The 13,338-nt window shown below is 40.3% G+C and overlaps 1 protein-coding gene across 3 annotated transcripts in view; it reads left to right on the top strand.

Moving 5' to 3' along the window:
- Window positions 1–13,338, top strand: part of YEATS2 (YEATS domain containing 2) — an 81,142-nt gene that overhangs the window by 33,155 nt on the left and 34,649 nt on the right. For 2 of the 3 annotated variants that reach the window (XM_060768167.2, XM_067465885.1), the window contains 9 exons: window positions 1,236–1,339; window positions 2,219–2,326; window positions 3,464–3,637; window positions 5,085–5,343; window positions 7,086–7,247; window positions 7,350–7,459; window positions 8,545–8,706; window positions 10,053–10,226; window positions 11,911–12,109. In XM_060768167.2, the coding sequence (XP_060624150.2) occupies window positions 1,236–1,339; window positions 2,219–2,326; window positions 3,464–3,637; window positions 5,085–5,343; window positions 7,086–7,247; window positions 7,350–7,459; window positions 8,545–8,706; window positions 10,053–10,226; window positions 11,911–12,109 (1,452 nt within the window). The remainder of the gene's footprint in view (window positions 1–1,235; window positions 1,340–2,218; window positions 2,327–3,463; window positions 3,638–5,084; window positions 5,344–7,085; window positions 7,248–7,349; window positions 7,460–8,544; window positions 8,707–10,052; window positions 10,227–11,910; window positions 12,110–13,338) is intronic. The other variant, XM_067465887.1, reaches the window with a different exon arrangement.

The raw sequence follows: 13,338 nt of genomic DNA, 5'->3' as shown, positions 1-13,338 counted from the left end.
TTTTTAAACAGAAATAGCTTTTCTAAGACCTCTTCACCAGACAAGAAACATGAGAGATAGATATGCTAAACAAGAGTGATTGATGAATCTTGACTTCTCAAGTGCTCATCCAGCACTACTCCCTATGACTCAAAATCGCATCTGCACCAGACATCATGGCCAGTGATCAGTAATGATGACATAAGCTACTGTGTGTGAATAACTACAGATAGCACTTTTCTGTCAGCTGAAGTATAATTGAAGGCTTAATATTGGCAATTCTGTTAACTTGTGAACATGTTCCTTCCCTACTGTCTCCCACTTAATAGCATAGCATGTGCAGCAGGTGTGAAGAAAGCATGGCCCATGGGCCACATCTGACTTTTGAAGCCTTCCATTTTTAAAACAAATCATGTGATTTTGGGTCTGATTTTTTCCCAGCCTCAGAAGCTCCCCATATTTGTGTAAGCATGCAAAAGACCCTTCCTAGAACCTCAGCCCTTCGATTTTTTTCATCCCACCCTCTATTGTGACTCCAAAATAACAAAAGAAGGTGAAATTAATTCACTTCTAGTAATCATTTTGGAGGAAAACCTAAGATATTTTGGTACAAGGGGTAGGAGTGCCACACAGGAAGGAGCAGTGAGTTGCAAAAGTCCACATATCCTTACCTACTTACGACAGAAAGGAGCCCAAGAGAGAAACCTTGCTGTTTGTTTGTTTGTTTAGACCTTGATTAGAACTTTTGCTAAAATGTGTAAGGAACAGTAGCCCTTTTCTCACCGTATGTGTTTATGGTCCTGGTAGAGTCAGTATAGAAGATATATCAAGGCCCCTTCCACACAGCTGAATAAAATCCCACATTATCTGCTTTGAACTGGAATATTTGGCAGTGTGGACTCAGATAACCCAGTTCAAAGCAGATATTGTGGGATTTTATTCAGCTGTGTGGAAGGGGCCTTGATATATCTTCCTTGATATTCTGTGTTATATGGCTGTGTTGAAGGGCCCCTACTCTCTCAAATTTGTCAGTGCATGTTAATACGCGTTCACCTCTTCTTTCCCAGTAGCGAAGCTGATTGTTGAATAAGTACTTTTGCATGAGTTGGAAGTAAGTGTCCTACAATCTCTGAGCTCCCACAGTTTTACCATTACTGTGGTCAGACAGGTGTTGTCTTGTTAACACCGGATGTCTGGCAAAATATATATATATAATGCATTATGCTGATTTGTTCACTATCTTTCCCAATATATAGGAAATTCTGCAAGTAAAGTTACAAATGTTTCCCAGGCTTCTCATGGGACGGGGTCTCCAGTCTCAAAGATCCATGGAAGCAGTTTTGTAGCCTCCACTGTCAAGGTAACATGCGTTTGACTGATTTCTCTTTCCTCTTTTCAAAATTTGCTATAAAACGATGTGCAATGTATTCTGTCCATTATTCTTAAGTCCAGCATTTCAGGGCTTGTATTTCTGCAACTATGTTGGCGCAGTATTTATTTTTAATGTCCATTAGTAGAGTTCTGGGTCCTTATTCATACTATACAAGTATTGGGCTATTATCCCACTTTAACTGTTATGGTACTTTCCTTTGGCATCCTGGCATTGCTAGTTTAGAGATAATAGTAGTAGTAGTAGTAGTAGTAGTAATCATGTATTTCTAGACTCTCAGGCGGATAACATGTAAAAAGGCAAATATTCAATTCCTCAAAATAGGTGGAAATATATCAAATAATGCAAAATAATAAAGAGTAACAACAGAAAATTTACAACAAGGAATTAAATATCAAAATAAAATAAAAACAATCCATTAATCCAGGGGTCCTCAAACCACACTTTCCATTGAAATAGTAATAAGTTTATATTTGTTAAAATTGTTCTTCATTTTAATTATTCTATTGCTTTTAAGCATTTTTTGCACTACAAATAAGATATGTGGAGTGTGCAGAGGAATTCACTCATGTTTTTTTTCAAATTATAATCTGGCCCTCCAACAGTTTGAGGGACTGTGACCTGGCTCTCTGTTAAAAAGTTTGAGGACCCCTGCATTAATCCATAAAAACTAAAACCCACTTATCACGGTGTTACATTCCAGGACCACCATCATATCATATAACTTAAAACTTTAAAAGAAGCTATATTTCTTTTCTTGGATATTTTTGTTCCTTGTAACTAGATTGTAACCTTTAAATAAAAAATGCTTTGCTAACTTAACTGCATGTTTTTGTCTGTTTATTTCAGCAGGAGGACTCGCTCTTTGCAACCATGCCCCCTCTTTGTCCAATTGGGAGTCACTCCAAAGTACAAAACCCTAAATCAGTGACAGGAGGACCTGGGACATTCACAAAGGTACAGGGAGTCTATTGTTCTCTTTTAAGTGCGTAGCAACTGCAGCTGCCCCAGTTCACAGTGAGACATGCAATAAAACATCCCAAATGTGTTCTTTGAACTTTGTGGGCTTTGTTGCTTGCTCCTTGAGGTTCTGGACATGTGTGAAAAAGGTTATAATGTGCCAGTTCAGTACCTTTTCAGTCCTGTCCTTTTTCTACAAAGGTAGTGCATGTACCAGTTAGTACCTTTTCTTTCAAAAGGGGAGTTCGAGCATCCCCTCTATCATGTTCTTCCTTTTTTCAGTTACTCTCAGAAGTGGTTCAGCATTCCTTTAGATGATGTTGTGCTTAGTTATATGGCCTCTGTTTCTTGGGGTTTTACTTAAGTATTTCTTTTTTTAAGCTTATCTACACAGTTCTAAGAGAGATGGAGAATCAAGTTCACCTTTTCCTTGTTTTGTGTGCCCTCCACCCCAAGTTCTCAATGAATCACTTCGTTTATATCCCACCTTACCTCCAAAAGTGCGGATCTCCTCCTTGCTTGGCTCTGAGGGTGGTCAAAATTAGTTATGCCAACTCTGTGCTGACATTGAGGGATACTCAATAAAGGAGTCTTCCCCACTGAAAACCAAGTTCTCTGGTCCACTGGTTCCAAGGCCATTTTTGTTCTTTGTTTCTCCACGATGACGATGCCACATTTCAGAGCCTTCTGCTGTGTGCTGCTGGGAATAGATTGATGCCAATACAGCTTTCTGTAGGCTTAATTTACGACGCCATAAAATCTCCAGCAAGCAAGCAAAAGTACTCCATCAGTGTCACAAATGAACGGTGAAACGGCAACTCCCCTGGTGGCCAGAATACCCTCATGAAGCTGGAATGTTAAATAGCCTCTGTGTGTCTGTCTATATATGTTGTTTTTCTATGGCATTGAATGTTTGCTATGTATATGTGCATTGTAATCCGCCCTGAGTCCTGCGGGGAGAGAAGGACGGAATATAAATACTGTAAATAAATAAAATAAATAAATAAAGTGGCAACTTTGGGGTAAATCCTACACTCTCTCCAGTTCGATCTCCAGTGCATCCTGATCCCTCTCAAGTGGGCACCTAAGAAGTATGGGATAGATATGTAAATACTTTTGCCTGATTTTTTGAAGGTCATCATCAAACAAGAGCCTGGAGAATTTCCCCAGCAGTCTCCAGTGCCAGCGACCGGGACAGCCTCTCAGGCTCCAGTGCAGCAATATGTCACTGTGAAAGGGGGTCATATGATAGCTCTGTCACCCCAGAAGCAGATTGTGAGCACAGGAGAGGGGTCAGCATCATCTAAGGTACATCATTTTAAATTCCATTCTGCTGGATCTGCTTTATACTATTGGCAGTGGCCACTAGAGTTGCTCCCTGATATTTATATACTGATGAAGATTAAACATAAGCAAAAAAATGCCTCAAATGCACATTAGCAGAGCTTTAAAAAATTACTTAGCATTCATACACACATAAAGTTTGTCCTTGGTATCTACTGGGGTTTAGTTCCAGAATCCCCTCCCCCAAAGATAAAAATACCATGGGCACTCAATTATAAAATGGCAAAACACCAAGGTTTGCTTTCTGAAATTAAAAAAATATTTTCAAACCATTGTGAAATTGTGAAAGTAGAATCTTTGGATACAGAGGGCCTTCTATAGCAAAGTATGTAAAGTAACTACATTTACAAAGTAAATACAGGAGTATTATGAGATATATCTAGACAGTACATTACCTTCAATGGTAACATCTTTGGGTGCCTACTGATAGTGGTATTATTTCTTAGAAGCTGTAACCATCTAATTTTAAATTTTAAATGATGCATTTTTCAGACAGCATGCCAGGAGTTGTAGTTACCCAAAGTAAATTTTCCATGTTGGAGGTAGCAACCTTCTCAAGCCTCCTCTATTTAATGTTTTGCCTGTTTATAATGTGTTGTTTATTTCCTGAAGTGTATGTCTTCTTTGGTTTGCTGTTTTCTTAGCTCTATGACCTTGAGGCAGTGGGAGGGGCTGCAAACCATGTGACCGGTTCAGTGACAGCTTAGGATGCAGTTTATAAGGATGACAGTTGAGGCTTCAGTCAGTTTTGAGTACAGAAGCCAGTGTAGAAAGTTGGAAAACTGTTGAGGCTTGAATCCCTTGGAAGTAGACTGTGAAGAAAAAGAGCTGTACAGAACAATATAGTTTTGAAGAGACTGATAAAGACTATTAAGTTAAAGATACAAACTGAAAGTTTTTAAAGTTTAACCTGACAAAAAATGTGCCTGTATATTTAAATACATTAAGTTGTGAGTAAAACAAACATGTTATTTTAAAGAAGTATACTTGAATCTTTGTCTGCTGAGAGCATCGAGTAGAACAAGATATTTACATGCCCAGTGATCAACCATTACCCAGTAAACTAAAGGAACACTTCCGAAACTCTGCTACCCAATAGGTTATGATCCTAACAGGTTATAATCCCCAGTAGGTTATGATCCAAATATTCCAAGCTCTAGCTCAGGCTCAGGTAAACTTGGGCCCTCCAGGTGTTTTGGACTTCAACTCCCACAATTCCTAACAGCCTATCGGACCACCTGGAGGGTCCAAGTTTGCTCATGCCTGCTCTAACTCCTCTTTAAGCAGTTTTCATGTGCCAGGAGAACTTGTCCGATAGCTACTAGAGCAGACCCAATTTTGGTAGCTAAGAAAGATGTTTCTGTCCACTTGTGACTGTGTCATGTAAGCAGCATGTTTTATTTTGCTGTAGATGGTTAGCGTTCCAGTCGGCTCAGCTTTACCAGCAACAGTCAAGCAAGCTGTGGCCATTGGTGGCGGGCAGATATTAGTGGCAAAATCCAACCCTTCAGCAGTAAAGACGGTTGGAGGAAAACAGGTTGTAACTCAAGGAGTGGCAAAAGCTATTGTGAGTAGCGGTGGAGGGACCATCGTTGCTCAACCAGTACAGACTTTAACAAAGGCTCAGGTTCCAGCAACAGGAGTTCCAAAGAGTGGACCCCAAGGTTCAGGTAAAGTGATTTCTATTTTCAGGATTAGATATGTTACTCATATTAATAGTACTCTGAACCCAGCTGATTTCAGAAGCTAAGTTAGGTACTTGATTAGTACTTGGATGGGAAATCACTAGAAAATACCACGATCCTCAAATAAGGCTGGATAGTGTTCTGCCTGAAACTTTGGAGACAGATTGATATTGGCTGGATGGAACAATACTTTGACTCAACAGTAGGCAGCCATATTTCTAACTGTTTGGTAAGGATTAGTTTAGTTTAGGGATATTACAGTGATCTTTTAAGTCCAGTTGTGTTTGCTGTAGTTTGGAGGCTGGGAACTGTGGCTCCACAGATGTTGGACTCCAGCTTCCAGCATTCCTTTCCATTGATTGGGCTGATGAGGGCTGATGATAGTTGGTGTGAAAATATTTTTATCCTTGAGGTAGTACTCTCATTTTTATTAAGTATGACTGGGTGAAAAGCCTACTACAAGTTGTGCTTATCTGGAATTCCGAAATCCAAACTTGGTTTCATGTCCATGACACCATGTAACATGATTTTTGTTCCTGAGTTATAGATGTCATTGCCTAATTGGTTCTATTATAAAAACATGGGAAAAGTTTATTAAACTGCAAAAACTGTGTATTTACGGGACATCCTGCAGCACATTTTGCTATAGGTTTTCAATAAATTTCTCATAGAGTCTCAACCAACTTAACATAATTCGTGGCAGCCACAAAAACAAAGTTTCTGAAGTGTAACAACTACTTTCAAAGTACACACTGCACGACTGAACAGAAAATAACACTTTCAAGCCAGGAACAGAAAAAGTTTCAAATTTTGTTAACATTTATCATTTATATTGGATAGTATTATAGTCAAGCTATGCCTATAGGGCCCCCTGGTGGTGCAGCAGATTAAACTGCTGCGGACACAACTAGACAATGTCAAGGGGAAACCTTTACCTTTACTTATGCCTGTAAAGTACAGCACATATGAAACATATATGAGCTGAGACTTTGGATCCATCTCCAAGATATCTTATTATGATATGCAAATGCAGGTATTTTAGAAACCGAAACACTTTTGTTCCCAAGTATTTGATAGGGGATGATGAAGCTATAGTGCTGTTGCAGCTAATATTGTTTGGTGTACCAAATGTAATGTCTTTATCTAGGGCCCTTCCACACACCCATGTAACCCAGAATATTAAGTCAGAAAATCCCACAATATATGCTTTGAACTGGGTTATCTGAGTCCACACTTTAAAGCAGATAATGTGGGATTTTATTCAACTATGTGGAAGGGGCCCTAGATTAGAATTCTTGTGATTAATGTCTAGTAGGATGGAGGGGTTCTCCCATCAATCGCTTTTACTAATTTCTTAACTTTTGCCCTCTCCTTCCATCAGAATCCTGCTCCCCAAAACCTTTACTGTTTGTATACAATCATTTATAATAACATTATGCATTTTCCTTCCCTTAATGGGTTGGAGAGTGAGGCTTTCCTCTTTCCTTGCTATGCAAAATACTCTGTTCATTAAACCAAGTATAAAAATTAGATTGTAGTTGCAGTGAAAAATATCAATGCATGATCTTCAGAAAAGTTTCTGGGATGTAAATAATTATAATACTTGTAATAGAAGAGTGGCTATTGGGTTAAGCTTCTGGTTTTATTTGTTGTGTTGGGGTAGTATTTTGCATAGGGTATTCTCTGAAGATCTATGTAACCACCTCTGTTCCTTCTTTTCATTCTAGTAATGGCAACACTGCAATTGCCAGCCACTAACTTAGCCAACTTGGCAAATCTACCCCCCGGCACCAAACTGTACCTTACTACAAACAGCAAGAATCCTTCTGGGAAAGGGAAACTGCTGCTCATACCTCAAGGAGCCATTTTGCGGGCTACAAACAACGCCAGTGAGTATTATTCTACTGTGGCTCAGACCAACATCATTAAAGTATTGAATAATGGAGCTAAACTACATTTCGTATGTGTATATATTATTATTTTTCTTCCAGATCAACAGTCAGGCTCTTCAACAAGTGCAAGCGGAGGAACCCAAAGCACAAGCACTGGTTTATCTCAGCATCTCACTTACACCTCCTACATCCTCAAACAAACACCACAGGTAAGCTCATAATACAATATATAGTTCTCTACTCTCACTTTAGAGCAGAGTGTGTTTTATCTTTCCTTGAGAGAACAGAGAAGGAACTACTACAAGGAGATGTAATGCTCTCTACGTGGGGCTACCCTTGAAAACGGCCCAGAAATTTCAATTGGTTCAACGAGCGGCGGCCAGGTTGTTAACTGGTGCTCCTTACAGGGAGCGGCCAACCCTTCTGTTTAAGGAGCTCCATTGGCTGCTGTTCATTTTCCGGTCCCAATTCAAGGTGCAGGTGCTTACCTACAAAGCCCTAAACGGGGTAGACCTGCCCAAAGCCCTAAACCTGCGTGACCGCATCACTGTGTACGAACCCACGCGATCTCTTCGATCATCTGGAGAGGCCCTGCTCGCGCTCCCGCCTCCATCGCAAGCGCGATTGGTGGGGAAGAGGGACAGGGCCTTCTCGGTGGTGGCCCCTCAACTCTGGAACTCACTCCCCAGGGATATCAGACATGCCCCAACACTGACAGTCTTTAGGAGGAGCCTGAAAACGTGGTTGTTCCAGTGTGCCTTCCCAGAATAAGGAAACTCCCAGCAATATGTCTCTAAAACCACTTTATTAGTGATCTAGGATTGTTTGAATGCTCTTTCCCTCCCCAAAATTTCTATCATGTTTATATGTCACCTGGTCACACCCAGCATTATTTTTTAAAATTTTAATTAGTACATTTGGCCCTGCCATAGGTTTTTAAAAGTCATTGTGTTATTGATAATGTTTATTGCTATTTTCGGTTTATGAGTTTTATTTATTGTTTGTATTACTGTTGCTATTGTTTTTATTGTTGTATTGTGGGCTTGGCCTCATGTAAGCCGCACCTAATCCCTTGGGGAGATGGTAGCGGGGTACAAATAAAGTTGTTGTTGTTGGTATTATTATTATTATTATTAATAATAATAATAATAATAATAATATGTGGAGAATGGTTGAAGCAGTTGTCGATTCTGTAGCACCAATATATTTTGGGCTGCTAAACAGGACATTGGGAACTGTTTTCTGCTATAGTATTATCTGTATTTACTTATAACCGTTTCCTACTTGGTTCCAGGGCACATTTTTAGTGGGCCAGCCATCTCACCAGAGCTCTGCAAAGCAAGCGGCATCAGGAACGGTTGTGCAAAGCAGTGCGAGTGCCGCAGCATCGTCTTCACAAGGACATCAGGCACTGAAAGTAATAACTGGACACAAAACAGCTGCTTTATTTGCACAGGTAGTTCCAGAGTCATGTTTGGCTGTGGTTAGTGTTGACGTTCAAGGAGCCACATATCTGGTTGTCTTTACATGTGCCTATGAAAGTGTTTTGAGTTTATATATCTTGAACCTCAGCTCTTCTGACATAACAGAATTGCTTTGGGAAGAAAAGAAACTTTTGAAAACGGTTGAATGAGAAGGGCAGATGGAGGATGGTGGCCGGGGGGGGGGGGGGGGCGTTTTCACATAAACAAAAATGTGACCCAAGTGTTTGGTTATGCCTGTAATACAGACATGGGCAGACTTTGGCCGTCCATGTGTTTTGGACTTCAACTCCCACAATTGCTAAAAGCATGGAGGGCCTAGGTTTGCCCATGCCTGTTTTAGTAGCTCTCTAGATTCCTGCTTTTATTTCAGAGTCATTTATCACAGGAATAACACAGCATTTTAAAGCACTCAACCTCTTAATCAGAGAGAATGGAAATTCAGGAACAGAACAGAGAAAGTTTCCACTATTCCTTTAGATTTATTATGTGGAGACAGGGCTATTGAGCCCTAAAGAAAAATCTAATGTCTTGTTTTTTAGAAGGTTTTTTGCTTCCAAGCCTTATATCTTGGAAATACACTTTCTGCTTGTAACTAAGACAAAGCAAGTGCAAATTAAGTCGCTGCATTTTGCTTTCCTGTTGTTTATTCATCTACCTTCTGTGCTCCCACTTTCTTTATCAATTTCCCTGCATCTAATTTTTCTAAACTCCTCAGGGGAGCTTTGACTCCATAAAACACCCTGCACAGCTAATGCTATATTAATATTTATATGAGCCTTTTGACAATTGTGCAGAATCGTTCATGTCCTAGTGCTGGGCAAAACAGAAACATTCAGAAAACAGACATGATGAACATACTTGAGAAGTTATTTTTTATTTTTTTCCCCAATGCAATATGTGTTGCATCATTATTTCAATTTGACAGCAGCATTTTAAAATTCTAAGGGCTGAACTAGACTGTCGGAGAGTGTGTATGTTTTAAAGTCTTTCCGTGGTGTGGATTTGTTTGCCTGATGGGACCTGCCTGATGGTCAGGGTGGAACTATAGAAGGCCTGGGCCAACGAGGAAACTTAGGGCCGGGGAAGTGGGTAAAGTGGAGAACAGGGCCCTAATTAATGGCCAGGGTAGTCCCAAAAAGTAAGCTTCCCAAGCTCTCTTGGTATTCCATGTTGTCAGGACCACTCCTAAGAATTTTAAAAGGGATTGTCGATGGGAGAAATATATGTTTGTTTTCATTACCATGTCAAAGCTGCTGTTTAGAATCAATCCATTTTGTAAAAGTGCAGTTTCCATTTAAACACATGTTTCATTTCAAAGGCAGCTTCTGGTGGGCAAACTTCACTGGTGAAAATATCAGATAACTCATTGAAATCCTTACCAGCATCGTCACAGCTCTCAAAACCTGGCACCACAGTGCTAAGAGTATCTGGCGGGGTGATCACTGCTGCAACAACTCCTCCTGTGACACTTCCGTCAAATGGAGTATCTCAGGTAAGGCCCAGAATGAGTTAGCATGTGCATCAGTGTTCAGATGCAAGCAAAACTTATTAAGAAGGTGACGATGCAAGATCATGTACTGAAGTTAAGAGTAATTTGTTTTTAACTTAATAGGGTCAGATGTATTTTAGATTTTGAATATAGGGTTCTTTTTAAAATTGCTTTGAGTTTTGGGTATATTTTCTTGGCTTGAGATAATAATAATAATAATAATAATAATAATAATAATAATAACAACAACAACAACAACTTTATTTGTACCCCGCCACGATCTCCCCTATGGGGACTCGGAGCGGCTTACATGGGGCCAGGCCTGAACAACAATTACAATAAAGAGAATCAAAACACAACCGAAAACGCAAACAATAAACAACATCATAATTACATAGAACATATGAATACATAACAATATAAGAATTACAATAGACACAGACACAGAGACAATGGGCGGGCTACATGTTTTATTAAAAACAACTAATTAAAACTGAGATAGTATTGATGAACTACTCATTTCTCACTGTTGGCCAGGTTGGCAGGGGTTGATGAGTAATAATTTTGTCATACACAGGTAATAGCTACCAGTTCAGCAGCCCACTTTTTAAAATACAGTAAGTAGGAAATCTGTGGCTTTTTACATGATGTTGGATGCCATGTGTTATCATCCCTAACAAATGCCATGCTAACTGGGGTTGATAAAATCAGAGTCCAGCAAAATCTATATAGGTTGCTGTGAGTTTTTGGGCTGTATGGCCATGTTCCAGAAGCATTCTCTCCTGACGTTTCACCCACATCTATGAGAGAACATCAGGAGATAATGCTTCTAGAACATGGCTATACAGCCCAGAAAACTCACAGCAGCCTAGTGATTCCAGCCATGAAAGCCTTCAACAACACAAAATCTATATAAATTCTGCAAAAGGACACCATGAAGGCAAGTTTCCTTCTTTCACAAAATTATCTGGCAAATGATTTGACTAGGAAAACACAAAGGTTACCAGTGACCTCAAATAAATAGAATCACAGAGTTGGAAGAGACCACATGGGCCATCTAGTCCAACCCCCTGCCATGTAGGAAAACAACAATCAAAGTATCCCTGACAGATAATATTTGACAAAGACAATCTTTGAAGATCTCAATAACTATATATTTTGACTGATATTTTAAAGCAGTATTACCTAGCTGAGAAGCAGAGTTGCAGGGAAGAATTAGCAAGCGCTTTTTTGTGTCAGGAGCGACTTGAGAAACTGCAAGTCGCTTTTGGTGTGAGAGAATTGGCCGTCTGCAAGGACATTGCCCAAGGGATGTCCAAATGTTTACTGTTTTACCATCCTTGTGAGAGGCTTCTCTCATGTCCCTGCCTGGGGAGCTGGGGCTGACAGAGGGAGCTCATCCACGCTCTCCCCGGATTCAAACCTGCAACCTTTCGGCCTTCGGTCAGCACAAGGGTTTAACCCATTGTGCCACCAGAGGCTGGAGAAGTTAACTACCCTCTTTCTCTCTTATTGATTCTCTTCTGATACCTTTGCAAATGTAGATGTATGAACTGGAATTTGCCCAAAACACCTAGGGAATTTGTGTTTCCCTAGGTGATTTTGCAGTTATTTTTCTGCTTTTTTATTTTTCAGTCTGATAATATGAAAAGTATGTTGACCTCTTTGCCTCTGCTTTTTCTCCCAGCCTGCAGATAGTGCAGGTTCTAACTCATCTCCAGCTGCAGGCCCCGTAGTGAAGGCATCTGGGCAACAACAGCAAGGGCCTGTCAGCCAAGCTCAAACAGCATCAGCAGCGCCTAACAAGACAAGCTCATCTGCCGTTGTAAGCATTGCTTCTTGGGTTACTTCTCCTGCCCCAACACCTGGGAAAACGACCGTATCAGGTAATCAGGCCTTGCTCCTGACTCTTGCTCTTATCACTTTAGCATAAGACATTAATTCCTAGTGCTGAAATTGGAGGTTTTGGAGCACCTCTCTATTATATTCCTGTGATGTGTCTTAGAAGCATAGAATCATAGAGTTGGAAGAGACACCAAGGACTATCCAGTCCAGCCCCATACTGCCAGGCAGCAACGCTCAATCAATGCACTCCTAATAGATGGCAATCCAACTTCTGTTTAAAAGCCTCCAGAGAAGGAGACTTTATCAAACTCCCAAGCAGCATTTTCCACTGCTGAACAGCTCTTACCATCAGGAAGTTCTTCCTAATGTTTAGGTTACCAAAAGAATCGTAGAAGTGCTCGAGGTATTCTGGTTAGCTGAGCAACGTGTGCTCAGAACTAAGATGTATCAAATTGCAAGGAATGTGGGTGTCTGGCATGAGTTACTTTGATAACTAAGATGTGATGCCTTTCAGAAGGAACAAGTGAGAATTTTATGGTTTTATTACTGAGGTGACAAACATTTCTGGTTATCAAAGGCTTTCATGGCCAGTACTACTGGGTTGCTGTGAGTTTTTCTGGCTGTATAGCCATGCTCCAGAAGCATTCTCTCCTGACGTTTCACCCACATCTATGGCAGGCATCCTCAAAGGTTGTGAGGCAGTCGTTCTCAACCTGGGGTCCCCAGATGTTTTTGGCCTTCCACTCCCAGAAATCCTAACAGCTGGTAAACTGGCTGAGATTTCTGGTAGTTGTAGGCCAAAAACTTCTGGGGGGCCCAGGTTGAGAACCTCTGTTGTGAGGTCTGTTGGAAACTAGGCAAGTGGGGTTTATATATCTATGGAATGTCCAGGGTGGGAGAAAGAACTCTTGTCTGTTTGAGGCAAGTGTGAATGTTGCAAATGTTCACCGTGATTACCAACTTCAAAGCCTGGCATTTTTAAGGGGAATTTTTGAATATGCTGAAAGTTATTTAGAGAATATTTTTTTCCAGTTTTGTGCTATCAAGTTGTAATTTTTTTAATGAAAGAAACTTAACACAATATGTTACTTAATTGTGGAATGAGCAATGGAGTGGGTTTTTTAAACCTACAGTGGGGTAATAGGAAAGGATTGCTATAAAAATATTTTCATGTTCTGTGTGTGTGTCTTCACATATATTGTTAGACTCAATTTCTGCATGAACTCTATCCAACCTAATCAGTAGAGGGGGACAGTCAAGGCATTTTTAA

Source organism: Anolis sagrei, chromosome 3 (assembly GCF_037176765.1).
Source record: "Anolis sagrei isolate rAnoSag1 chromosome 3, rAnoSag1.mat, whole genome shotgun sequence".
Taxonomy (NCBI): domain Eukaryota; kingdom Metazoa; phylum Chordata; class Lepidosauria; order Squamata; family Dactyloidae; genus Anolis; species Anolis sagrei.
Note: the sequence above shows the minus strand (reverse complement) of the source record. Positions and strands in the feature narration are given on the sequence as shown.